The sequence below is a fragment of the Carcharodon carcharias genome, chromosome 16 (genome assembly GCF_017639515.1).
Source record: "Carcharodon carcharias isolate sCarCar2 chromosome 16, sCarCar2.pri, whole genome shotgun sequence".
In the NCBI taxonomy this organism is placed as follows: Eukaryota; Metazoa; Chordata; class Chondrichthyes; order Lamniformes; family Lamnidae; genus Carcharodon; species Carcharodon carcharias.
Genome location: NC_054482.1, coordinates 8,271,411 through 8,298,193, shown reverse-complemented (window position 1 = coordinate 8,298,193; position 26,783 = coordinate 8,271,411). Strand labels below are relative to the sequence as shown.

Sequence of the window (26,783 nt, the reverse complement as noted above, 5' to 3'; positions counted from 1 at the left end):
CACTTTCATATTCCCAGTTACCAAGAAACTTAAACTGGTTGTAATCCTTCTCACTTTTCCTGGGAAACTATTCTGGTAGGTGAGTCGGAACCATCCGAAGTCTCCGATTCTAACGTGGAGTTTCAGAGGGTTCCAGACGCAGGGTCACTGCCCAATGGAGGCTAAAATGTCCTGGGTAATTCCCGTGGAGTCCTTGCATTGGGATATCACAGAGGCTGCGGTACATTTAAAAGTGCAGCTCCCTTCACTCAGAAGCAATTTTCTTCATCCAGGTTTCCAAAACATGACTCATGGGCTTGGTGAGGTCAGGTACACTTTTGGGATGTTAAGAGTAAACATTAATGTGTGTAAAAGGTGGATTAGGTCTATGGAACTGTCAAGTCATTTAACTCTTGTCTGCAATATGGCATGGTTTCGCTTATAAATTTAATTCTGAATGTTTATTTGGTGCTGACTACTTTTGTATTATGGCCAAGTGGGCACTGCGATGGTCAGTTACAGGGGCAAGATAAGATGTGGGACTGATGGTGAATGGAGATTTGAGGTGCAGTTACTGATATTGCGCTTAGTTGAGTTCTTCATGGACAGCCCAAACAGAGAGGGGATGTCTAGGTTGCCTCCTCCCTTCCTCTCTCTCAGCTGTGGCTCATTTGGCAGCACCTTCGCCTCTATAACAGAAGGTTGCATGTTCAAGTCCGAACACACAGATTTGAGCACAGAATCTAGGCCGACACTCCAGTGGAATACTGAGGGAGTGCTGCAGTATCAGAGCTGTCTATTGGAGAAGATATTTGTAGTAATTATGGTTTTATTTAGTGTGCAATGTACCTTTCAGAATAACACTTGTAAAGGAAGATCACGTGATATGTAGCAACCAATAGGAGAGTAGTGTGGGCGGGCTACCTCAGCAGTCAGTGTAGAGATAGTTAGAGTTGAAAGCACACATGTAGTTGCTGCTGAGTATATTGTAAATAAACTTTTAAGTTTCCTACCAAGAAGTGTCTGCAGATCAACTTTATCATTAATAGTACAACTCGGCCACCCTACAACAAACTGGCGACGAGGATGGGACAGGAATGAACAGAAGAAATAAAGTTAAAAAGAAATCAACATTGTAACTTTCCCAGTGATTATAAGTGGCAAGCTCCGTTAGAGTTGAAGAAGTTATTCCCTCTCAAAATGCCACAATTTGGGAGAATTGATCCTTTTGAACCAGCCACAGACGATTGGTCTCAATACATAGAATGCCTCACGTTCTTTTTTCAAGTGAACAAGATTATGGGGAAAGAGAAGAGGCAAGCGATCTTCGAGTACTTGTGGGAGCAAAACCTACAGCTTGATTCAAAGTTTAATGGCACCCAGTGCCCCAGATTTGAAGAACTTCGATGAATTGATGGACCTCGTGAAGGGTCACTTTCAACCCAAGCCCTCAGTCACGATGCAGAGGTTCAGGTTTAATTCGCGAAATGGAGCCCTGGGTGAAACAATTGCATGCTACGTGGCAAATTTGAAGCAATTAACAGAACATTGAGTTTGGTACGAATCTGAACGGCATACTCAGAGATCGTTTAGTGTGTGGTGTGAAAGAGGACTCTATTCAGAAAAGATTATTGTCTGAAGTGAATCTGGATTTCAAGAAGATGCTAGAGATAGCGCTGGCCATGGAAGGCACTGTAAGAGATTCAAAAGCAATACAGGGTGTGCAAAATGGTGCCGTCCTCCACACTGGATGGGAAACCTCAGCTGAAAGTGATGTGAGAAAGTGAGACTCTGCCGAGAAGCAGGAAGTGGGGTTTGCCGAAGAATAAATAAAAATAACTTAGCAGCGAAATCGAAGAATAATTTTAATAGAGGTGAAAACAATCAGTCTTTTAGCGATTGGCAGTTTAAAAAAATTGCATGCTACTCTTGTCACAGAAATGGACCTATGATGAGGCATGCAAGGGAAGATTCAAGCAGACTTGTAAACAAAAGAAGCCCAATGAAATCTACAGTGTAGAAGAGCCTGAAACAACAAATTCAGACATTTACTCATTAAGTTAATCTGAAAGTTAGAAAGACGGAACCAATATTTGTCACAGTGAAGGTAAATGGCAGACCTGTTAGAATGTAAGTGGACACGGGAGATTCCGCTACAGTAATTGGGGAACATACCTTCAGATATCTGAATAATGGTGAACATCAAGTAAGTTTAGAAGAAACAGCCACCAAGATAAAAATATATACAGGGGAAGACATTCAAGTAAAAGGCATCAGCAGAGTAACCGTCCATTATGGAAGCCAATCGGCAAAGCTACCCATGATGGTGATAGCAGGTGTAGGGCCAAGCCTCCTGGGACAAAATTGGTTGAAGGAGCTTAAGTTAGAATGGGCTGAAATTTTGCAGTTGTAGCAAGTGGGCTACCAGAGCTACTTAGAAAGTACACCGCCATCTTTAAGGATGAACTTGGGAAACTCCAGAGCCTGCAGGCCAAGATTCATTTGGATCCAGAAGCAACCCATCGCTTCATGGAGGCGAGACTGGTGCCATATGCCCTGCAAGAAAAAGCGGACATTGAACTGAACAGACTAGAAAAACTGGGCATTATACAACCCTGTTCAGTTCTCAGAATGAGCAGCACCTATAGTCCCTGTCCTTAAATACGACCAAAACTTCTGAATGTGTGGAGGCTACAAACTGACAGTTAATAAAGTACCTAAGCTAGACAGGCATCCCATTCCAAAAATTGAAGACCTATATGCCAAGCTGGCAGGAGAGAAATCATACACAAAGCTTGACAAGAGTCATGCTTATCAACTAGAGTTGGATAATGCCTCCCGGGAATGTGTCACAATTAATACCTACAAAGGGTTGTACCAATATACACAATTGCCTTTCAGTGTCTTCTCCACTTGTGCCATCTTTCAGAGAACAATGGAAAGCTTACCGTAGGGATTTCTCCAGGTTGTAGTCTATTTAGCCGATGTATTGGTGATAGGATTCAATGAAAAAGAGCATTTGGCAAACTTAGAAGTCTTAAAACATTTCTTGCAAGCTGGAGTGCATTTAAAAAAAGAAAAGCGCATATTCCAAGTGAAGGAGGTAATCTATTTGGGTCATTGGGTAGATTCACAGGTCCTGCACCCAGTTGAGGAGAAAGCGAGAGCCATTAGGGAGGCACCTGACCAAAGAACGCCTCAGGGCTCAAGTCATTCCTAGGAATAATCAACTAATATGGGTGGTTCTTACCCAATTTGTCAACAGTGCTGGCCCCCTGCATACTCTACTCAAAAAGAACCAACATTGGTCTTGGGAGGTGCCCCAGAAAGAAGCTTTCATAAAGGTGAAACAATTGTTGCACTTGTCCAATCTATTAATGCATTATGACCAGACGAAAGAATCGGTGCTGACGTGACGCATCTCCCTACGGAGTGGGAGCAGTGCTCCCTCATAGGATGGACGACGGCACGGAATGGTCAATAGGTTACATATCAAAAACGCTCACCACAGTGGAAAAGGGATACTCACAGATAGAAAAGGAAGGCCTATCCATCATCTTTGGTGTGTCAAGAAATTTCACCAGTACCTACATGGCCACCATTTTACAATCGTTTCCGAGCACAAATCATTGCTAGGATTGCTTGTCGAAGACAAGGCTATACCATCCATAGCCTCAGCAAGAATACAACAATGGGCTTTAATTCTGGCAGCATACGAATATACTTCGTACATAGGCCTTGTAATCAAATCGCAAATGCCGGTGCCCTTAGTTGTTTGCCTTTACAAGAAAATGATGAGCATATCCCAGTTCCACAGGAACTTGTTTTGCTGTTAAATTTCTTAGATTCCTCGCCAGTATGTACTCGACAGATCAGAGACTGGACAAGTCAGGACCCAGTCCTACCTCAGGTAAGAGAACAAGTGCTGCATGGTTGGTCACAGAAACCCGTATCTGATGAAATGAAACCGTACTTCAACAGCAAACATGAAATAACCAGCCAGGCTGGCATCTTATTGTGGGGAGCACAAGTGATGGTTCCTCCAAAGGGAAGGGGCCACTTTTAATTGAACTAAACTGTGCCCATCCAGGAATTTCCCAAATGAAAACCATAATAGCATGCAGCTAGCTATGGTGGCCTGAGGTGGATGACGAAATAGAGAGTCCAGTAAAGCACTGTGTGAAAGGTCAGCAACTGCAAATGTTGCCAGTGACAGCTCCATTACACCCATGGGAGTTGGCAGGTAGACCCTGGATGCGGTTACACATTGACTACGTTAGACCTTTCCTGGGAACAATGTTTCTGTTCATTGTCGATGCCCATTCAAAATGGTTGGACATATATGAGGTGAAGTCACCAACGTTGGCTGCTACCATTGAGAAACTACGTTAAGAGTTTCGCCATTCACGGACTACCAGAAGTAGTCATTTCTGATAACGGCATGGCATTTATGAATGCTAGTTTCAACGGTTTATCAGCCTCAACGGTTTCACTATATTAAAACTGCATCGTACCACCCTTCCTCAAACGGACTGGCCAAAAGGGCTGTTCAAACGTTCAGGGCAAGCATGAAAAAGCTAACTGGTGGTTCCTCAGCAACCAAGCTAGCACACTTTCTTTTTCATTACAGGAACACCCCTCATACAACAACAGGTGTCACAACTGCGGAGTTATTGTTGAAACGCTGTCTCAGGACAAGACTGAGCTTAATAATGCTGAATTTAGAAGGGAAGATGAAAAGCAGTCAGGGAAGCCAGAAAACTAGACACGATGTAGTCGCGAGAGGGACAACTAGTATACATGAAAAATTTGGGGACGGACCAAAGCGGTTACCAGGTGAAATAAGTGCGGTGACTGGACCTCTATCTTACCACGTGGAGGTGGAAGGTCAAATCATTTGTAAACACGTGGACCATTTAAGGAAGACAGTGACAAATCACTAACATAAGTTTCCACCAGTGACCATGTCCGGGTCTGCATTTCCTGTTGAGGATGCTTAACCCAGGACTGACGTGTCTGATGTTCCTGTAAGAGTTGAGGATACAGAACTGCAAAGTGCCCACCGAAGCACGTGATGTTCAGGCAATTCTGGAAAAGGAGGTTCCTGACAAAGAATCTGAAGTTGTGGAGCTGCTATGTTCCACACGTACCAGGAAACCACCTGAAAGACTGAGCTTGTAAATTCCTCACCCAGTGTAAATATTGTGTTGTCTTGAAAAATATGTACTTGTAAACATAATATGTATAGCCAAGCTAAAGGGGAAGGAATGTAGTAATTATGATTTTATTCAGTGTGTAATGTACCATTAAGAATAATACTTGTTAAGGAAGATTACGCGATCTGTAATAACCTCTCCTCTCCCAACTGAGGGTGTGCATTAACTGGGACACGGAGAGGAACAAAGGAAATAATAAGTCAGTCAGTTTAGGAAGTTAAGCCATACCACCAATCTAAATATTTGTTAATATGCCTGTATTCAATTCACAGCGTAACAACACTGTAAAAGTGTAATGATGAAAATCAGTAAAGTCCATACCTAACACTAAATCAACCTTCTACTGCCAGTGAAACAGCTTCCATTTTAGCAACGTTCCCACAATAATTGCAGGCAGTTAACACTTGGATGTAACTTTTAGAGACTATAATGGATTTAGATTCTACTTGAATGTGGTTTTGCTAGAATATTAATCTCCACAATGAGAAAAATATTGAAGGTGGAACATCCACCTTCATGTGGTTCTGCTAATATTTTGTTATTTTGTCTCCTTCTAATGAAGAGCTAATTGATTGCCTATCCCTCCCCGGAAAAAAATGCCAGAATTCGAAGAGAAAACTCCACTTATGTAGCTGAGCCAGACCTGCCATATCCTTCAATTTAAAAACAGAAGTATGATGGTGTTCTGGCCACTGAAACTAACAGGAGTTGTCAATAAGCTAATCCTGCTTGCCCCTGAATCTCTATTTTTCAAGCTGACATTGTTGCTATAAAATAAAATGTAAATTACAAAATGTATGTAAGGTGCATTAACCTACACAACATAGTTTTTAATCACATGACTGCCCTTCCTCCAACTGTCCAGCTCCCAAGCTCCTTTGGTCTCCTAACAAATCATCATCTTTCCAAGAGCAAAGAGACACCAAACAGCTTTCGTGACTTAATTGGATGATTCCTGACTGCAAGCCAAGCAGCCTTTTTAAAAACCCAGCCCCAATATTTCTACAAGTAATAAATAAATGCTCAAAGGAAAAAAATGAAAGAAAAATCTCTTAGTGCTCCTATGACTTTTCTCCCGGATGTTGCTCGCACCTGTGTCCTGGAAATTTACCTTCACTTCCTGGAGGCTACAGGGCAATCCTGGGATGTTGGCAACCTTACCAATATCACAGCCATCAACCCAGCAAGTTACCTTTCAACTGATTGTAGTTCCCAACTGCAGGCTCACTAACTCTCAATTCCAATTCAAGAGCAACATTCACTACAACAACAGGGAAAAGAAAATGGCCCACAGTTTTAGTGAAGTTTAATTGTTGCAGATGTTGAAAATCTTTCTCTATTGCGTTAGAGGGCCACTGTTTCCTAAAGGGTTTTGATAGCTTAAGGAAGCAGAATCTGCTTCCAATAGCAAGGGATGGTAACCAGAGTACGCAGATTAGCAAAAGAGTCAAATGGAAAATGAGAAATTTTGTACACTGATTTACTCTGATCTGGAATTCACGGTGTGAAAGGGTGATGGAAGCAAATTCAATGGTAACTTACAAAAGAAAATTGGGTCAATGCTTGAAGGGAAAAAATTTAAAGGGCTATGGGAAAAGGAAGACGCTAATTGGATGGTTCTTCCAAAGAGCCAGCACAAGCATAGCAAGACGCACTGGTCTCCTTCTGTGATGTGTCATTCTATAATCTTATATTGAACTTGAATGAAATGTATGATTCTCTGTTCTTTCTCTGTGTCACAGCCCAAAAAAAAAGCTTTTAAGCTATCAAAATAATAAAACTGAAGCAGCAGCTTTCAGCAGCACAGTAATGCAACATATTAAAGCATCAATTCATTGCGCAATGCACTAGGACAATCCAGGCTCACCAATGCAATTCCTCACATGACAAGTTACCACTTTAGACCGTGCGATTATTAGAAGGTGCAAAGTAGAGGCCGGGTGTTTTGCCACAGGGAGGGAGGAGTTCGAAGTGATGGCAACTCTTAAGTGGAGAGTTCTGGGGGAATCGTAGGCCTGAGTTTTACCAGCCCCCGGTTGGTAGGAATACAGGCCAGGGGGCTAAGGAGGTCGGAGAAGAGGCCAGTAAAATTGTGATGAACAGTCCCTCCACTGGAAGGCATAATAATTTACATAGTTAAAGCGCCAACTAGTGGCCATTAAGTGGTGCGGCCAGCATATTGCCAGTGGCAGGCCCTCCTCCCCAGTGCTGCGATGTGGGGAGGCCACCAGCTTCATGGAAGCAGCCTCTCTCTGGCAGCCCAGGAGCCATCATAGCCAGAGGCTTGATGGCACAAAGAGGGGGGCCACAGGCATGAAAAGCGGTCCTCAGGGCCCCAACGATCTCCTGAGATCGGCTTGTGCTCTGATTGATGGGCTTTTGCCCTTCACCCGTACTGAATTTATTGCATATTATATTGGATTTATTATCTTCACTTACCTTCCTCAGCAGCGCCCCAGCTCTTCCAGTGGTGCTGCTGAGACTTCAGGAGGTGTTTAGGAGCCCGCCCACCATTGTTAATTGGATAACAGGCTAGGAGGTAGCTAATTAGGAGACTGCCTCCATTTAAATCACTGAGCCCATCCCACTGCTGGTGTGTGGGCTTGGGACCCCGTGCACTTTTTCTCGACATTGGGGCCCCAAAGCCCATGGTAAAATTCTGCCCGTAGAATAGTTTACAGCACAGACAGAGGCCCATTGCGTCCATGCCAGTTCTCCGCAAGAGCGACTCAGCAAGACACACTCCCGTGCCCTCTCCCCTTAGCCCTGCAGATTCATTCCCTCTAACCCCACTCTGGCTGCAGGAGGTCCAGCAATCTCACCGCTCCAGCTTGGTAGGCAATGACAGTGGTGATCAGTACCAATGCGGCACAGGAGAGGTTGGCCATCCAGTGCAGAAAGAGGATGAATGATCTCATCTGTGCCACTTGGGTAAAGCAACCATCTCATCACTCATTCAGATGCTGATCTAATTCCCTTTAGAAAACTACAATTAAATGTGCTTCATCATTTTTTCAGGTAGTACATTCCAGATTGTAACCACTCGCTGCACAAACAAGTTTTTCCTCACAGCATCTTCAGCCCTTTCGCCAATCACTTTAACTAGGTGTCCTCTGGGATTCTCAACCCTTCCGCCAATGGGAACAGTTTTTCTCTCTCTACCCTGTCCCGGCACCTTGTGATTTTGAACACCTCTGATCGAATCTCCTTTCAACCTTCTCTAAGTGGAAGAACTCCAGGTTCTTCTGTCTATCCAGGTAACTGGAGTCCCTCATTTCCAAAATCATTCTCATAAAACATTCTGCACCCTCAACAACACCTCAAACATCCTTTGTAATGGTGCCCAGAATTGCGCACACTATTCCATTTGAGGCCAAAGCAGTGTTTTATAAAGGTTCATTGTGACTTCCTTGCTTTTATGCTCTTATGGGCAGAATCGTTCCAGGTTTGCACTAAGTGCTGTAGCAGGCAGGAAAAAGAACATTTTCACGCCCTATTGTCCCAATCCTGCCTCTTTAATCATGCATTCCCAGGGAACATGCTGTTTCAATGGCGGGTGGGCTGTCATTTGCCCACCATGCCATCACCTCATCGCTTCCTCAGGTCAGGCGCCATATTTAAAGTGCAGCCACGCGCACACCTCTCAGTGCTTCCAGCCCAGGTCTGCTGCACAGAAGACATAACCTCGAAAGGCAAGAAGATGCAGCCCGCCAATTCAGTGATGTGTCTCTTGAATGCCGTTTGAATGCTGTGGAGGCCTGCCATGATGTCCTCTAACCCCACTCTGGCAGCAGGAGGTCCAGCAATCTCACCACTACAGCTTGGTAGGCAATGACAGTGGTGATCAGTACCAATGCTGCACAGGAGAGGTTGGCCATCCAGTGCAGAAAGAGGATGAATGATCTCATCTGTGCCACCAGGGTAAAGCAACCATCTCATCACTCTAAGCTCACACACTCACAAGCCCATCACACATTCACTGGCATATCACTCACTGCCAACTCAAAGATCATCACCACCCATTCTCACACACATATCCTCACATCTCCATCTGGCCTCATCTCCTCTGGAGACTGCCTCCTCAGCCCTCACTATTTTGAGCTCACTTGCACAGATCAACTTGTGCCCCCACACACACCCTGAGATACCCCCCTTCCCCTGTACAGCCCTCGCCCTGCAGCCTCTTCCCTTGCTCGGGGCCACTTCCCTCCCTTCCCAAAGCTAGCCCTGGCCCTGCTGCCATTGAAAAGCCACCACTGCCTTATGGCTGATCTGATGAGTAGAGATCTACCCATGAGACCCTCCAAAAGTGATGTGGCGCTGTCTGTGAAGCCTGGCACTGATGACCGCGAATGCTGCCCGAAGCAAGGTAGGCAAACAAACCTTGAAGTCCCGAGCAAAGTGCAGCTCACCAAGTGCACATCACCTATGTACGGTTGTGAAACACGTCGGCATTCCCGGTTGGTCCGGTGTGAGGGGGATGATTGCAATGCACTGGGCTTATGACGACATGCAGACGTATTACAATGGAATTCCCGATGTCCAATGGCGGGAAATGCGGCCTGCCATTGACGGGTAAAGTGGACAATTGCAAACTGGTTTCATGGCATCATGAAGCTGAATTTTGATCTTCTCACATATTGTCCACTCACGCTGCCAAACACACCTGCTGCCAATGGGCACAGAAAATTCCACCCTATTCATAAAGCTCAGGAATTTGTATCTCCTTTAACCACTTTCTCAACTTGCACTGCCATCTTCTAAGTTTTGTGCACAGATACTCTCAGAACTCTGTTCCTGCACCCACTTTAGAATTGTATTCTTTGGTTTGCATTGCCTCTCTTTGCTCTTCCTACTAAAACGCATCACTTTGCACTGCTCCATGTTAACTTGCATCTGCCATGTTTCTGTCCATTCTACCAGCCTGTCAGTGTCCTTTTGAAGTTTTTCACTATCCCCACAGTTCACAAGTTTTCTGTCATTTGCAAATTTTGAAATTGCGCCCTGTACACCTAAGTCTAGGTCATTAATGTAGATCAAAGAAAGCAGTAGCACTAATACCAACCCCATGGGGACATCACTAAATATCTTCCTCCTGTCTGAAAAATAACAGTTCATCTCTACCACACTTAGTTTTCAGCTGGAAATTTTACATGGCACTGAAATCAAAGATAAACAAGAGAAAAATGCTAACATCTTTAGGCACACCCAGCAAAGGCAATCGACAAAGGTCAACAGTAGCTGAAGAACAATGAAATTTCCTGCATAACCTGGCAATGTCCTCAATTGCAAGTTTCAGGATCTGTGTGTGCAGCTGTTGCTTCCAGTTTATAACTCCTGCCGAACTGGTTTCCTGATAGAAGTTCCATGTGAAATTTCACAGAGACAGTAATTCAGCAGTAAATATTGGTAGTCACGCTACATAGACAAGTCTACTTATTTATAGAACAAGCAAAGGCATTGGAAAGACCATTGTTGACATTCCCAACATACTCACCTCATTATATTACAGACAAACCTACAATAATTAAACAGCAATCTGCAAAGATTCATTGCCTTTTCCAAAAACTACTCTTGGAAAAAAAATGCTTGTTCAGAGTGGACTGGAGCTACAGCCAGGCAGGTGTCAATATGGCAATCACCTTGTTAAAACCAATTGCTAGTTAAACAGATGATGGGCAACGATTATCCCAGCTAAGTAGAATAAAACGATACAGCTAGAACACTTTGGGTGGAAGTTACTCGGAAGTCAGTAGCACTGAGGAGTTGTTTTGAAAATAAACCAGCTTGAACCATAAGACCAGCCTGGATTAATTCTTTCACCACAACCTCTTATTCTGAATAACTTGGTAGCAGAGGATGAACTTTAAGCTTTGCTGATTGATTGCTGTATATGAAGATTTCTGCCTCAATCTTCTGAGGGAAAAGAAGTGCATTGTTGCTAATAATTTAAGTTATGGAATGGCAGAGGACAGTGCAAAATTGGAAGCTTTGACTATCCAACAATTTTTTCTGACTCTGAACCTTATCAGCAATGGAAGACTGAAGTTGAAATGTGGACCTGGGTTACTTCCACACCGCGTAAGAAGCAAGGTATGGCTTTGGCTTTATCATTATCTAATTGAGGTATATAAGATGCTAAAGGGGATAGACAAAGTAGACATGGAGCGGATGTTTCCCCTTGTGGGGCATTCTAGAATGAGAGGCCATAGTTTTAGGCAAAGGGGTGGTAGATTTAAATCAGAGATGAGGAGTAATTACTTTTCTCAAAGGGTGGTGAATCTGTGGAATTCACTACCTCAGAGTGCAGTGGATGCTGGGACACTGAATAAATTTAAGGAGGAGAGAGACAGATTTTTAATTAGTAACGGGTTGAAAGGTTATAGGGAGAGGGTGGGAAATTGGATTTGAGGCCGAAATGAGATCAGCCATGATCGTATTGAATGGTAGGGCAGGCTCGAGGGGCTGAATTGTCTACTCCTGCTCCTAGTTCTTATGTTCTTATTACCAGCCAAAAGTAAGATAAGGAGTAAGGTATTTTCAGACTGGAAAGTGGATGATTTGGATCATGAAGAAAGATTGAGGCTTCTGTTACAATCTTTGGATAAGTTTTGTAAAAAGGATGAATTATTGGAAGCTTGGATGATCTTTGATAGGTTTAGGAAATCAGATGATCAGTCCATGCAAGAATATATCATGGATTTTGATAAATCGTACAGATGACTACAGGGATTTGAACCTGAAATTCTGGAATCGGAATTGGCATTTAATTACTGGACTGTGCTCGCATTTCTCACATTGATTGTCCTTTAATAGTACTAACAGGGGTTCAATTCTGGGGGAAAGAACCTCTCCAAGAACAAGTGGCTGATGCCTTGAAAACATTTCTGGGGAAACAGTCATTCCCTGCTGCCACTTTCTAAGCAAATGCGAACAACTATGCTGTGAAACAAAGGATAGAGGATTCTGTGGGGCTGAATTTCGAGGTCGACCGAATGTTAGACGAAGATTCCAATACAAAGATGGGGTTAATGACAAGAGGTCTGAAAATTGTCATAACCCTGGCCAATTTGAGAGTTGAGACAAAAAGCATGCCTGGGACAGGGACCGTAGGCGTTTAAACCCAAAAAATGCACTGGGAATGGTTAATTGGTGTTTTGGGTGTGATTCCCAGTATCATTATGTGATGAACTGCCGACAGCAAAGAAATCATGTTTTTGAAGTGACCCACGAAATGGGTTCATCTGAAACTGAAAATGATGATGGTGACTGCCATGATGGAATTGTATTGATCACAGAGTTTGAATCCGGTGATGAATATCTTGAAGGTAGGTTCCTTCAACGGTGCAGTTCTGGACAGTGGTTGCACTTCTATGGTGTACGGCATGGACTGGCTTGACTGCTATCTGGAGCCTCTCGATGAGGCAGACTGACGGAAGGTCAAGAAGTATGAAAGATCTACCTGCTCTAACATCCTCCAAACGGGTGGTCCTCCCATGTAAGATAGCAGGGATCAGTCAGTACTGATGTGGTTTCTAGCGAGATACCGCTATTGTTGAGTCGATCTGCAATGAAGGCGGCTCAGATGGCGCTAGATGTGAAGAACGATAGAGTAGTCGTGTTTGGGAAAAAATGTCGGTCTATATTTTACTCAGTCAGGCCGTTACTCCTTACCACTAAGGAAGCCAGAGATTTCTCATCAAAAAGTTCATGAAGTTTTGTTAACAGCAGAGAATAAGAATTTGGTGAACAAAAAGAACATCATTTGGAAATTACATTGACTGGTTGCACATCTGGAGCCACAGAAACTGAAGACATTATTTCGAGATGCAGAATGGTCGATAAAGGATATGATGACCTTACTGAACAAATCATTTCTCACTGTGAAATATCACAAGGCACCACTGTGTCCTGTTGTGAGCTTGCCATTAGCCAGGGAGTTTAACGATGCAATGGCAATGGACTTGAAAGTTTGGGACAAGGATAGGGGTATTTTTTTTATTACACTTCATAGATATAGCAACAAGATTTAGCCTATCCACTGTGATACATAGTAAAGACAAAAGGACCATTGTCGATAAGGTCATGGAGTAACGGGTAGGAACAGGGTTAGGAACACCAACGAAATTCCTCACAGATAACAGTGGGAAATTCGCCAATGAGGAATTTCGAGATATGTGTGAAAATTTAAAAGTCATAGTTATGAACACTGCAGCTGAGAGCCCATTTAGTAATGGCCTTTGTGAAAGAAACCTTGCAGTAATAGATGACATGTTACATAAAATATTGGCTGATCAACCAGAATGTAAATTGCAAACGGCGCTATCATAGGCAGCGCACGTGAAGAACTCTCTACAAATGGTTGGGGGTACGGTCCATATCAGTTGGTGTACGGGATAAAATCCAAAGTTACCTTTGGTGTTATCAGCTGCTCCCCCTGTTCTAAAAGGGACTAGCGTTAGCTCCACCTTTTCTGCTCATCTGAACGCTATGCATGCGTGCAGAAAAGCTTTCATTAAAGCTGAGGTTTCAGAGAAAATTCGGTGGGCCCTACAGCATCGCATAAGACCATCAAGATTACAGTTTAGACAAGAAGACACCGTGTATTATAAAAGGGAAGGCCAGAAAGAGTGAAAGGACCTGGCAAGGTTATAGGGAGTGATGGGGAAGTAGTAATTGTGCAAAACAGTAATCAAACTGTTAGGGTACATTCTTCATGGTTAATTGGTACTGACTATACCTTTACAGGTTCTGAACAGGACATGGAACATGAGGAGGCACCATGCACTTAACTACCCAGTTTATGTGTATGTGATGAGGAGCAGAAGATGGCAGATACAGGGTTGACTGACTATGAACAAGGTAATGCTGAGGCATAAGATGCCATTCACCAAAAGGGCAACTACCCAAAGTAGGAACAAAGGTAACATATATTTGCCAGAAGGGACCAGTGTGTGGAGAGATGCCACTATCATAGGGAGTGCAGGAAAGGCCCCTGGTAAATGCAAACATTGGCTAAATGTGCAGGATGAAGGACAGGAGACAAGACCTATCGATTGGCAAACCAAAGATGTGGAAACCCTGAAAGCATAGTATGAGTTCCAAACAGTGTCACTGGAAAAAAGGCTAAGGATAGACCTAGCCAGCATAGAAGAGATGTTAAAGAGAAGAGAGATCTCTAAGATAAAATGGGTTGACACAACCAACTATCAGATTTTTTTTAATGAAAAAAGGTGCCTGCTCTAAGAAATTATTAAATGTGTTGGAAGAGAGGTGTCTTATAATGATGCAATGAAAAATAACATTTTTTGTCTTATTTTATGTGGTAAAAGAAATTTAGGAATTATAGACATTATTTCCTTCTGTTTGTTTAATAAAATGTTTTTTAAGTTTGTAAAAGAGGGGAATCTATTAAAATGGCAAATACCTTGTTAAAACCAATTGCTAGTTAAACAGGTGATGGGCATTGATTATCCCATCTAAATAAAGTAAAAAGATACAGCTGGAACACTTTGGGTGGAAGCACTGAGGAGTTGTCTTGAAAATAAACCAGCTTGAACCAAACGACCAGTCTGGATTAATTCTTCCACCACAAACTCTTATTGTGAATAACAACATACACCATGTGAATGCAGCAGACTTTCCCTGAAACGCTGTATAAAGCTAATTCCTCCGAAGGGTGAAATAGTTTGGCAGGCTTCAGAGAAACCTTATCAAAACAGCCCCTTCCAAGGCTGAAATTACATTTGAATTAGTGGAGGGACATGGCAAAGCTCTCAGCCTTCTACAAGATAGTGTACAATATTCTTCTACAATTCTACTCTAACATAGGCCATTGAACCCTTCAAGCCAATTAGATAATAACTGATCTATACTTCAACTCTATTTTCCCACCCTAGATCCTTATCCCTTCATGCACTTATCCAACAAAGGGTCTCAGTCTTTAAAAGCAGGCTGGTATGGTTTTAAAAGAGTAATTGTCACTTAAGCTGAACTCCACGTTACATCAGGAAATCAAGAGCTGCCATGGCTTCACCCCAGCATTCAATAACAATCTTACCACACCTGAATTCCTGTGGTGAAACTTCATGCACAATTGTTCCTGACTGTGAAGCTGCCTCCCTGGCAATCTTTGCAGAATTTCAATTGCAGAAATTTGGTGTATTCACTAGGCAATAGGAAATGTCCCTTGGTACTCGCATAACCACTGTGTTCAAATTCTCAATATGCCTATCTAGGTTTACAATGGTTTGAAGTTGTCTACTGTTGTTCTATCAAAACAATTCAGAAAAATCAAAAGAGGTGTCAACTCAGAAGTACATCCCAGTTGAACACTAATATTCCCAGGCTGTAGGCTTCTATGTATATCCAACATCATCCAAACAGATGAGCTGGTAACTCACCTCAGGGGCCAGTTGTGACAAGCTTGCTGTGTGCAAGCTGGTTCCTATGCTGGTCTATAGAACATTGGCTACCTTCGAATTTAACTCATTGCTTACATGGCACTTTGGGAATGCTGAAGAGATGAAAAGTTCGAGAAATTCATTCCTACTCACTTGGTCAGGAGTGAAAAATGCTTTTAAGAAAAGGAACAGTAGAACAGCGTACCACTAGTGCATTTAAATCCTTCAAGGAAATCGTGGGGATTGGTGGTCTTAGAGGAAATAGAACAAGAGTGATATTGATGATAGTAACCGATGAGCATGACAACAATGAATTATTATACTCCAACTCCATGCAATTCCCATAATTTTCAATAATTATTCTCCATGTATGTATGCATGTTTGAATGTGGTAAATCTAATAATAGTGTCAGGTTGCTGAATAGTGTTAGTGCCGCAACTGGAGTACTGAACATTATTGAGAACTGTGCCATGCATCAGAGGACCAAATTTTACTCATCACCTCTGTTCTCATTTACTGTAGTACAGGATTTCCAAGCTGATCAGAGCAGCAGAAATATGCAGAGAGGGACAGGAAAACCCGAATATTTATCAATTTCAGCGTATAAAACCCAAAGGTGGTGTCCGTTAACCATACTGCAGTATAAACCTATACTGCTCTATAAATAACAAAAGTAGGTTCAATTCTAGCCAGGAACATGAGCTATGTATGTCTGAATCATGATCAATTCTAACCAATGTTCCTTAGATTGGGAGATATGTCTCCAACACAATTAGCATGAAGTGTACTATAGCTAATCAACTTAGATTGGTAGATAGAGTGTTTACTCAAAGCCAGCAGCACCTTGTTTACACAATTAGATACAGCAATTATATTTTAAATATTGAGAGGACATGGGCAGCAGCACCCACGTTCTCAACACCTTTAAGCAGAATCTGGATACATTTACCAAGTGTCATGGAGCGTCCAACGGACCTCCAAGAGCTAAACTCCATTCTATATAGCACACTGGAGTTATACTCATTGTGGCATGAGGCCCAAGCTCCTCCTAAGAGGTTTTGCACAGTTCTGCTGTTATGAACTGATTCTAGAGTTTTAAGGTAACTTAAAGGGTCACTACAGCTGGAGCATATATGCACCTTCTCCTCTTTCCCTCCCCTTCCCAGCAAAAAACAGTAGCTCAAAAAGGAAGAGAATTAAAGAAACAGATAAAGATTTATGACTAAAATAGAGCTTAACCATTTCTACAATATTTCGGAATCAAGGCAATAGATCAATTTCAACACTGCAACTGACCTCGGACAAATGATTTGGAACATTTATGCTAATTCAGGTGAAGTATGTCAAAAACAGGGAAACAGACACACATTTTACGCTTAATGTCTGAATCTAGCTTGTGGCAATTTCATTTCCCGTATCTCATATAGTCTCCAGTTCACTATTAAATTGAAGGCAATTTTTACAGACTGCTCAATACAATTTCCTATGGACATTCATCCCATCAATCCATGCTGCGTTTGAACCCCAGCTTGAGCCCCACATTGATCTGTGTGGGCTGCATCATTTTCATTCTCCTGTCAGAGGGAAGCATGGAATGGTGGGGGCGGTGTGTGTGTGGGGCGGGGTGGGGGGGGGGGTGGTTTCAAAAGCTGGACAAGTTCAGTAAGAGTTTTGTATGTCATTTCGCTATTAAATTCAGAGAAAGAACTTCAGTTATCTCAGTCTTACAAGGAAAAAACATTACGGATTAATTAATGTTCTCCCACTGAAATCTGAGAAAAAGCCACAGTAATAAATTCCTTTTTCTAGGGTGGGATTTAACACAAGGATGAGAATTTTCAAATTGAGGCGTTGATAAACCAGTTGCTGTTATACATCAGCTGGCATTGGGGGATAAGGGGTGAGGAGGGGGTCCTGGTAAGAGCTGTGATATGGGCAGCAGAGTGATGAATGAGCTGAAGTTGATGGCAAATGCAAGGTGAGAGATCAGCTGGAAGAGTAATGGAAAAGTTAAATCTGAAAATGGCAAAGGCATGGCTGAGGATTTAAGGGAAAATAGGCTGAAGCAGGGGCAGAGACAGGTAATATTATGATATGGGAGTAGATGATCTTTGTAACAGAGTGGACATGAGGGAGGAAGCTCAGCTCAGGGTCACATAGGATGGCAAGATTGCAAACAGTCTTATTCATCCTGAGACAGTAGCCAGAGAGAGGAGGTGGAATCAGTAACTAAGGAACAGGTTTTGTGGTGGGGACCACAGACAATGGCTTCAGTCTCCACAATGCATAACTGGAAGAAGTTTCAGCTCATCCAGGACTGGAGATTGGACACGCAGTCTAATTATACAGAGGCAGTGAAGGGATTGAGAGACAGAGTGCTGAGACAGAGCTGGGTAATATCAGCATGGATGTGGAACTCAATGTTGTGTCTTTGGATAAAGTCACCAAATGGCAGCATGTAAATGAGAAAGAGGAGAGGTCCAAGGATAAATTTCTGGGAGACCCCAGAGATAACAGCAGCAGCACTGGTATTTAGTATCAACACTAAACTTGCAGCGTAAACGTGGAGTCAGGTCCATCCTGAATCTGTATTCAGTCAGAGTCAGGCCTCTAGAAGAGAAGTCACATTCCGCTGTGCTACACTTAGCTTGTCCTCTGACTCCAGATTTACACTGCAATTTAACACTGGTGTGAAGCAAATCTACATTGTTCCAAAGCTGCTGCTGTACTATAAGTATTGCCTTTGTGGAGAAAAATGTTTCTTGGCCACAACTGCTGAAATATGGTAGAAATGGATTCGCAGAAGCCGATAAATGAGTTATTCTGATAGAAAATAGCGTGAAATTGGACTTGAAGGCAAAAAAAGAGTGATGAGAATGTGGAACTTAGTGGAGTGATCGAGGCAAACGGCATACTTGTATTAAGGGGAAGCTAGAGAAGTACATGAGGGAGAAAGGAATTAAAATATATGTTTTTATGGTAAGATGAAGTAAGGGGGTGGGCTCATTTGGAGTGTAAGCACTGGCATGGGCCACTTGTCAATCATGTCATGTCATTCAGTCACGTCATAGGCTAAAGCGTATTTCTGTACTGTCCATTCTATGTCATTCTATGTAAAATAACTTACAACATTGGAAATGAGCACTGTGATGGGGAAATTGGATCAAAGTCAAAGAAAAATCACCCTGTACCTAAAATAAAAATGATGACTAAAATAGAATTTAGCATCTTGATAAAAAGGTTAAATACATGGCTTTCGTGTAAGTGTGGCTCAGCTGATAGCAATCCCACTCTGCAGGTTAGAGATCATGGGTTCAACCCCAACCATCACACACAATCATAAACAGAGACTGCAGTATTCTCAGAAATCTCATTACAACAGCAGACCAAAGTTTCTTGTTCTGGTGGTTGAATCACCGAATTGCAGCACAGAAGGAGACTATTCAGCCTGTCGTGTCTGCACTGGCTCTCCAAATGAGCAATGCTTCTTGCATTTTTGCTCAAGTGGGTTTTAAGGATCAGGAAGAAACTATCTGAACAGCATTGAGTTGATAGCCTGGTGCTCTGGAAAGTATTATTCCTTCAACTTAAAGCCATCAAAAAAACAAATCAACTGGTCATTCATCTCATTTGTGTTTCTGAGATTGTGTTGTGGGTAAAATGACTATCATACTTTCCTGCAAAAAGACAGCAACTGAATTTTGAAGTAAATTCATTAAATGTAAAGCAACATGAAATGTCATACATAAGCAAATTATCCTTTTCATCGCTTGCTAGTACAGAACTCAAATATTGCTGTAAAAAAAAGTGTTAAGGAGTTGTGTTAATGTCAATATTAAATTTCAATTTCATCTGCTGGACTCATATACGGAAATATTTTAAGGTAGTTTCAACTGTTAAAACAAAGACACTTAAGATGGCTGTTGGAGGTCACCTGTCGCTTGGGACTGCAAACTGCCTGAGCTTCTGGAAGCTAATAAAAGTGGATTACAACAAGCATTCCTAAACCGCATCCATGTGAAATGTTGTGCCTGTCCTTGTCAGGACTTACCCCAAAACAGCAAGGCCTCAGACTGTCTCCAGAACTGCCAGGTAACAGAGGAGAACTCACAAAACTGATTATGTACAAGGGAAGTGCTAAGGGCCCATATCTGCCTCCAACGTACACTCAATTCTCGCCGTTCTCGACCCCCTCCATCATGAATTAGCTTACCTGCTTGAAAGCGTTCTTACACCCGATTGCAGTTTGTGACCCTAAACCTGCGTCCATCTGCGATTTAACATATAAAACATACGTTGGTCCCGAAATAAAAGTCTGAATTTAGAGACCATAAAAAAACTATGCTTCCATGTTGTCTTTCCTACGCAAAAAGTGCACACTGCTCATATGCCATCTCTAATTGCATGCAGTTTGCAGTAATTTACAGAATACAGTAACTCCCGATGAGTGTTTTGCAGACCAGGTACAGTACAGCACTTACCTAAAAATGACTGAGTCAGAGCCAAGCAGAAAATGTCCCAGGTAAGTGATGAGATTTGAACAAAAAGGCACAATCTTAGATAGACTGAAAAATGATGTAACTGCCTGTGGGCCAGGGAATGTGAACGAATACACAATCGGGTACATTAGGCAGTCTGAAGAAAAAAATAAGGGGCAGTGTCAGTGTTTCTGATAGTTATACTGCCAGGTTAACTTTTCGGAGCAGGAGAGATCCACACTTAGAGGAAATGGAAAAGTTACTCAACATGTGGATAGAGCACCAACATCAAAGGAAGACCCCGGTTAATGGTCCCATCATTAAAAACAAAGCACTTAAATTGTACCAGCACATAAAGAGTAGTAAAAAGGGTAATGCTGGTGTTACTGGTGACGACAAAGGTGGTGCAGAAGGTGTCTCTCCTTTAACTTCCAAAGGATTCTCAGCCAGCAAAGGTTTGATCGCATTAAAAAGCATTTTGGGCTACATAGTGTGAAGTTGGTGGCGAGAGGCTGCTTCAATTGACCATGCAGCTGCAGGAGAGTCTCTTGAAGTACTGCAGGAATACATTAAGAGGGGCTACAAGGCAGAGCAGGTCTTCAACACAGACAAAACTGGCCTGTTCTGGAAGATGTCAAATAGGACCTTCGTTTTGAAAGAAGAAAAGAGGCCTCCTGGGTTTAAAGCAGCAAACAAGATAGGCTGACACTTCTGCTATGTGCCAATGTAGCTGGTTTTAAATGTAGACTAATGATGGTTTAAAGGTCAGAAAACCGTTGGGCTTTTAAAGGGAACAGTAAATCTCATCTGTCAGTCTTTTGGAAGGCTAACAGCAATGCCTGGGTTACAGCATTAGTATTTGAAGACTGGTTTGCCAATTGTTTTCTGCCAAAGGTCAGGACATATCTGAGTGAAAAGAACCTGTCTTTAAAGGTCTTCCTAATCCTCAACAATGCACCTGGACATCCATACATTCTCTCAGAGAGCCATCCAGATGCTGACATTTTATTTTTACCCCCAAATATGACCTCACTTATCCAACCAATGGACCAGGGGGTCATGTCTTCGGGTTTCAACCACATCCTTCATCTTCTGGAAGCAGACCCTTCAACCACAGTCCGTGGTTTCAGGAAGGAATTCAGCATTTTCATAGCAGTAGGCATAATTAAGGACTCATGGGATGAAGTTAGAGCTTCAACCATAAATACTTGCTGGGAAAAGTTTGGCCTGAGGCTGTGAATAATTTCACAGGGTTCCTCAAAGTGGATGCTGAAGTGGCCTGGATTGTTGACTTTCCAACACAAGTTGGAGGAGAGAGATTTGAAGACATCACCATAGCTGAAGTGGATGAGTCGCTTCAATCTCATTAAAGAGAAACTCTCTACTGAAAAATTGATCGAACTGACTAAATGAAATGAAACAGAGCAAGAGCAGGAAGAAGAGCCTAAGAAGGCTCAATTCACAACCAAGAAAATGGCAGGTCTCATAATGTCAGCTGAAGATTTGAAAAAAACACGTGACAGACCATGATACGAACATGGAAAGAAGCATCGCCTTTTGTAGAGCGATTGAAACTGCTACTGCACCTTACCAAAAACTTTACAAATTTGAAAAACAAAAGGTGAAGCAGTCAACAATAACAGTGTTCTTTTTATCCACATCAACGTCTGCATCAGCCACCTCACCCACTCCCTCTACCCTTAAGTATAGTATCTATACTGTAGAGTAATGTACTGTAATTTGTAAGATTCTGTAATTGACAAGTTTTGCATTGTTCTTGTTTTCCTGCGTTGCCAAACAATTCCTACAGCAAAATTATTTTGAAGTTACTCAAAAACAGTTTTTAATTATCTATTTTCTTTTAAAAATGTCAAATTTTGGGATGCCTGGAACCTATTTAATTCACTTACATTATAAAATATGTTCACTGTTTGCACTTTTATCCTTCGCAAGATTTCACGGTGAACATGGCCCCTGCGACCAACTGGACTTTTTTCGCATGTCAATGGTTTGACTATGGGAGGTGGAAACGCCTTTGTTAAAATGAATAGCCTATCAATTGTTTACCGTTGGGAATCAATGGCCAAAAGTCTTTGGTTTTTTTTTAAAGTTTTTTATTATAAAACCCTGCTGGCTTTAAGGCAATAAAGAATATTCAATAAAGAATATTCAAGAAAGAATATTTGAAGGCAGTAAAAAGCTGCTTGTCTCTCTCTTTCTGCTAAGCTGGACCTAGCCTGCATATATTGTGGACAACAGGCCAGGAAATTCTAAATACTTCAAATTCCAAAGCCACATTTTCAGAAGAAAAAAAACCAAGGACTACACTTTTTAAGAACTGCCTCAGCCATGAAAACAGTAATGGATTCATAATCAGTGAATTTATTACATCTTTGCCTTTTATTGTTGAATCTTAATTTGGCCATAAGTTAACCTCCTCTACTTTGTAACTTGTATTCTGCATGCCAGCGTGTGTGTGTTGTGGTGGTCGAGACATGTGTTTACCTTTTTTAATGTTTAATATCTTTACCTGTGTGGGTTTTTAGTACAATAAAAAACTAACCCCTAATGTGTTTAAGCCCAAGAAAGCCTGCCGGACTGAGCTCTTTGCAATCAACATGTAAATAGTTAAGTACATACACTGAATTGGCACATTCATCCTTTTAATTTTCAAAGAAAAAGATCTGTTACAATCAACCGAGGACTGGAGGAAAAAAGGGGGAATCCTTGCAACCATCTTCACCCGGTTGTAACAAAGGACATGGTGTTGAAACTTCTCGTCTTGCACTCATCATGACGGAATCACAAGAATACCAAATTTCAAAGGGAACAATAAAATATGCTGCATGAGAAAAGGGTGCTGAATGGTTGGCAAGTGGACTTCGATTAGTTGGGGTGTTGCCATGGAGAATGCACCAGGAAAACGATGCACATCTTGGAAAGATGCAACATCATACACAATAGTTGAAAAGACATTATTATTATTGTTATGAGCTATCCCTCGCTTGCAAGGATGGTTGTCTTTCATTCACCTGAAGGTGGCTGATTCAGGATCTGCAAACTTTATGGCACATTGGGCATTTGTTGCCATTTGAGATGTCTGGTCACGTATTATCAGTTCCAGTCATGGTGCGCTCTTTTCGCCGCTTTCATCTTTCCTCTTCGTTTTGTTGTCATTGGGTCTCAAAATGCTGGGATCCTTCCCACAGACTCTGCTGCCGTCTGGTTCAGTCCAAGGTGATGGTCTCCCAGGATCTGATGTCATTAATGCATTTCTTCATGTTGGCTTTCAGCACATCCTTGAAATGCTTCTTCTGTCCTCCTCTGGTGCATCTGCCCTGACTGAGCTGGGAGAAGACGACCTGCCTTTGGAGCCTGGTATCTGAATCCAAAGTATATGATCAACCCAATGAAGCTGATGGCAGATGATCGTCGCCTCAATGCTTGTGATGCCTGATTGTGAGAGGATACTGATGTTGGTGCATCTGTCCTCCCACTTAATAAGTAAGATCTTGCACAGGCAGCGTTGATAGTATGAGTCCATTACTTTGAGGTGCCTCCAATATGTTGTCCATGTCTCAGCCCCTACAGTAAGGAAGTGATCACAACCGCATGGTAGACCATAAGCTTGGTTTCAATTTTGATGTCACGATATTCAAACACTCACTTCCTCAGATGGACAAAGGCTGCACCAGCAGACTTTAGGTGATGCTGGATTTCTTCATCAATATCAGCCTTCTATGAGAGATAGAAGGCATTGGAAGTGTTCCACATTTTCCAGGCACTCATCATGAAACATAATCAATGGGGTTGGGCGCGTGTGGATTTGGAGCTTGCTGATGGAGGACTTTGGTCTTCTGAATGTTGAGCGCAAGTCCCATCTTCTCGTATGCCTCAGTAAATAAGTTGAGGATTCTCTGGAGATTCGCTTCGGACAGATACTTACTGCAGCATCATCTGCGTATTGGAGCTCAATGACTGAGGTCGGGGTGTTCTTGGTTTTTGACTGGAGTCATCTGAGGTCAAAATAGTTTACCATCTATTCGATAAATAAGCTGCACTCCAGAAGGGAGCTTGTCTCTAGTCAGACAGAGCATGGCAGCAAGGAAGATCGATAAAAGAGTTGGACCGATGACACAACCTTGTTTGACTCCTGTCTTAACCTCAAAAGGGTCTGTGATGGATCCGTCATTAAGGATCACTGCTCGTATATCATCATGAAGCAGGTGAAGGATGGTAATGAATTTTGGAGGATAAGTAATGAATTTTGGAGGATATCCATACTTCAGCAGAATCTTCCAGGGTGCCTCACAACTTAGTGTTCTTTGACTTGAAAAAGGCCTTTGACTCTATCTAGAGGTTGATGTTTTTTGCGACATTTTTCTTGTAGTGTGCAAGCTGTAAAAATCATGTCAGCCATGCCTCTTGATGGTCCAAGCCCACATTGAGATTCGGGCAGTGGCTCTTCAGCAAGTACAAGTTGACTCAGAAGGGTTCTTGTAATGACCTTTCCTAAAATGGAAAGCAGGGAGATGCCTCTGTAATTTCCACTGTTGGGTTTGTCCCCTTTTTTGAGGCCTTAAGGCCATTTGGGACTTCCTCTTCATTCCAGATAAGGGTATGGAGCTGTAATGTTAGTTCCTCTCCTCTGTGCTTAAAGACTTCGACAGGGATTCCATCATCTCCTGCTGCTTTGTTGTTCTTCATTCATGTGCTGGCTTTCATCAGCTCCACAGGTGTTGGCGGAGTTCCGAGCTCAAGTCTAACTGGGTGCTGAGGGATGGAGTTGAAAACGCTCTCGACAACAATCAATTCTTAATTGAAAAGGTCTTCAAAATGCCCTCTCCAGCTGGCATTGACAGATTCCCTTTTCCTTCAGCAGATCCCCCCCATCTTTAGGCCTCAGAAAAGCTGGTTCTCGAGTACTTGGGCCATAAATGGTCTTTGTGGCAGCGAAGAAGCCACGGACATGATTCACGTCAGCAAGATGTTGAATTTCCTTTGCTTTGTCTGCCCACATGTTCTTCATGTCACTGATATACTTTTGTACCTCAGCCTTTACTTGTTGGTTTTGCTTAGAGTTCTGGTCATTCTGCCAGGTGCAGAAAGTCGTGCACTTATGATCAATCAGCTCATTGATATCCTGATCATTTTCATCAAAAAATCCTAATGTTTCCTGACAAAAAAATCCAACTGTCTCTTTGCAACATTGATGATATTGGCCTTAAGGACATCTCATGCACTGTGGACATTTCTTCTGTTCTTGACTGAAGTTTGAAAGATTTTCCTTAAGGTATTGTTGGAATCAGTTTCTTTTGATTTGGATCCTTCAGAGCTTCAACGTTGATCTGTGGACATCTCTTCTGTCCCACCCGTCATGTGGGAGCCGGTTTGATGGGCAAAGTTGAACATATAAAAGTCAGTGAAACTGGTTCACAAGTTAATTCTTGATGGCAAATCCAACTGTGACCTCTGCATTCTTCTTCTGATTTCCCTTTTCAGAAGACAGCTTGGCCACCTTGGCGTTCCTCTTCAGCTCACCAAGTCTCATTCAAAGCAGTGATGTCGATTTCATATCGCTGGAGTTCTCAGGTGTCAAACGCAGTGCATTGGTCTGAGTATTCACTTGTGGGTGTGTCCATGAGGGTCCTAATGTTCCAGCTTCCAAACTTTACTACTTTTGTCTTGTGTGTGTGTTTCTACCACAGAAGGTGATCCTTGGAATGCAAATATCCAGTTGGGAGAGGTGAGGCAGACTATGTTATTGCACCTTTTCTAGCCCCCTCTCTAATAAGGGATGAGTGGAGTGTATCCTAACGAAAGCTGCTCGATCACAGTTACTGCTGTCGAAAGGACCCCTGCCTCGTCCATGTGCTAGATGACCATCTTGTAACTGCTGCCTCCATAGCAGATGATGTCTAGAAGCTTTCAGACAACACAATCCTGCTCCTGTCACCATTTGCTAGTCACAGAAAGGCTTGGGAGATGTGCTCGTAAAGAAAGGTGCCTGTGGATTGGCACCTTCCACAGCTTCCACACGTGTCTTAACCTTGATCCAATGGCACGGTAACCAAGATGATTGGAGGTTTTGTTCTGCTGCTGCCTTCATCCACCAGAACAGCCATTGAGGTATTCAAGATGGCAGATCTTCCTCTGCAGCCCAGACATAAGGAGTCTCACTGTACTTCACCCTGTTTTGATCAATCCTTTCTTACTCACTGCAGGTTCCAAGGTGAGGACAAGGAGGTGGACTTTGGAACCTGATGTGTGAATATATGTAGCTTCTAGCAAACATAAACAAGCCCAACCGGTAATCTTGAATTGGTTTTAGTGTAATTCTTAGCACACTAAGGATTGTTTGGGAATAGCTGTTGCCTGGTGTATTCTCCATGGTAACCCTCTAATCAGAGTCCACTTACCACAGTCAGCACCCTTTTCTCATGCAATATCAATTGTTATTCCCTTTGAAATTTAGAATTCTTGCAATTCTGTCCTCATGAGTGCAAGACAAAAAGCTTTGACAGCTTGTCTCTTCTTACTGCAATACTCACATCTTTCTTTCTTGTTCTAACACTCTGAATTTCCAAAATCAGAAAATGAACCTTCCCCCAAGTTGAGGCATGAGGGAATTTTTTAGTTTTGAAGGTACTTTCTCTCCTATATTAGTAGTTTTGGAGGGCAGAGGAAGGGGTGGGCTACAAAGCAT

At 42.5% G+C, this 26,783-nt stretch overlaps 2 protein-coding genes across 3 annotated transcripts in view; both read right to left on the bottom strand.

Moving 5' to 3' along the window:
- Positions 1 to 15,358, bottom strand: part of LOC121289068 (KRAB-A domain-containing protein 2-like) — a 41,530-nt gene extending 26,172 nt beyond the window's left edge. The window contains exon 1 of the mRNA XM_041208052.1: positions 15,261 to 15,358. Within this exon, the coding sequence (XP_041063986.1) occupies positions 15,261 to 15,285 (25 nt within the window). The 5' untranslated portion in view covers positions 15,286 to 15,358. The remainder of the gene's footprint in view (positions 1 to 15,260) is intronic.
- The window catches only part of camsap2a (calmodulin regulated spectrin-associated protein family, member 2a), a 188,451-nt gene that overhangs the window by 109,879 nt on the left and 51,789 nt on the right, over positions 1 to 26,783 (bottom strand). The gene's annotated exons all lie outside the window — the stretch shown is intronic.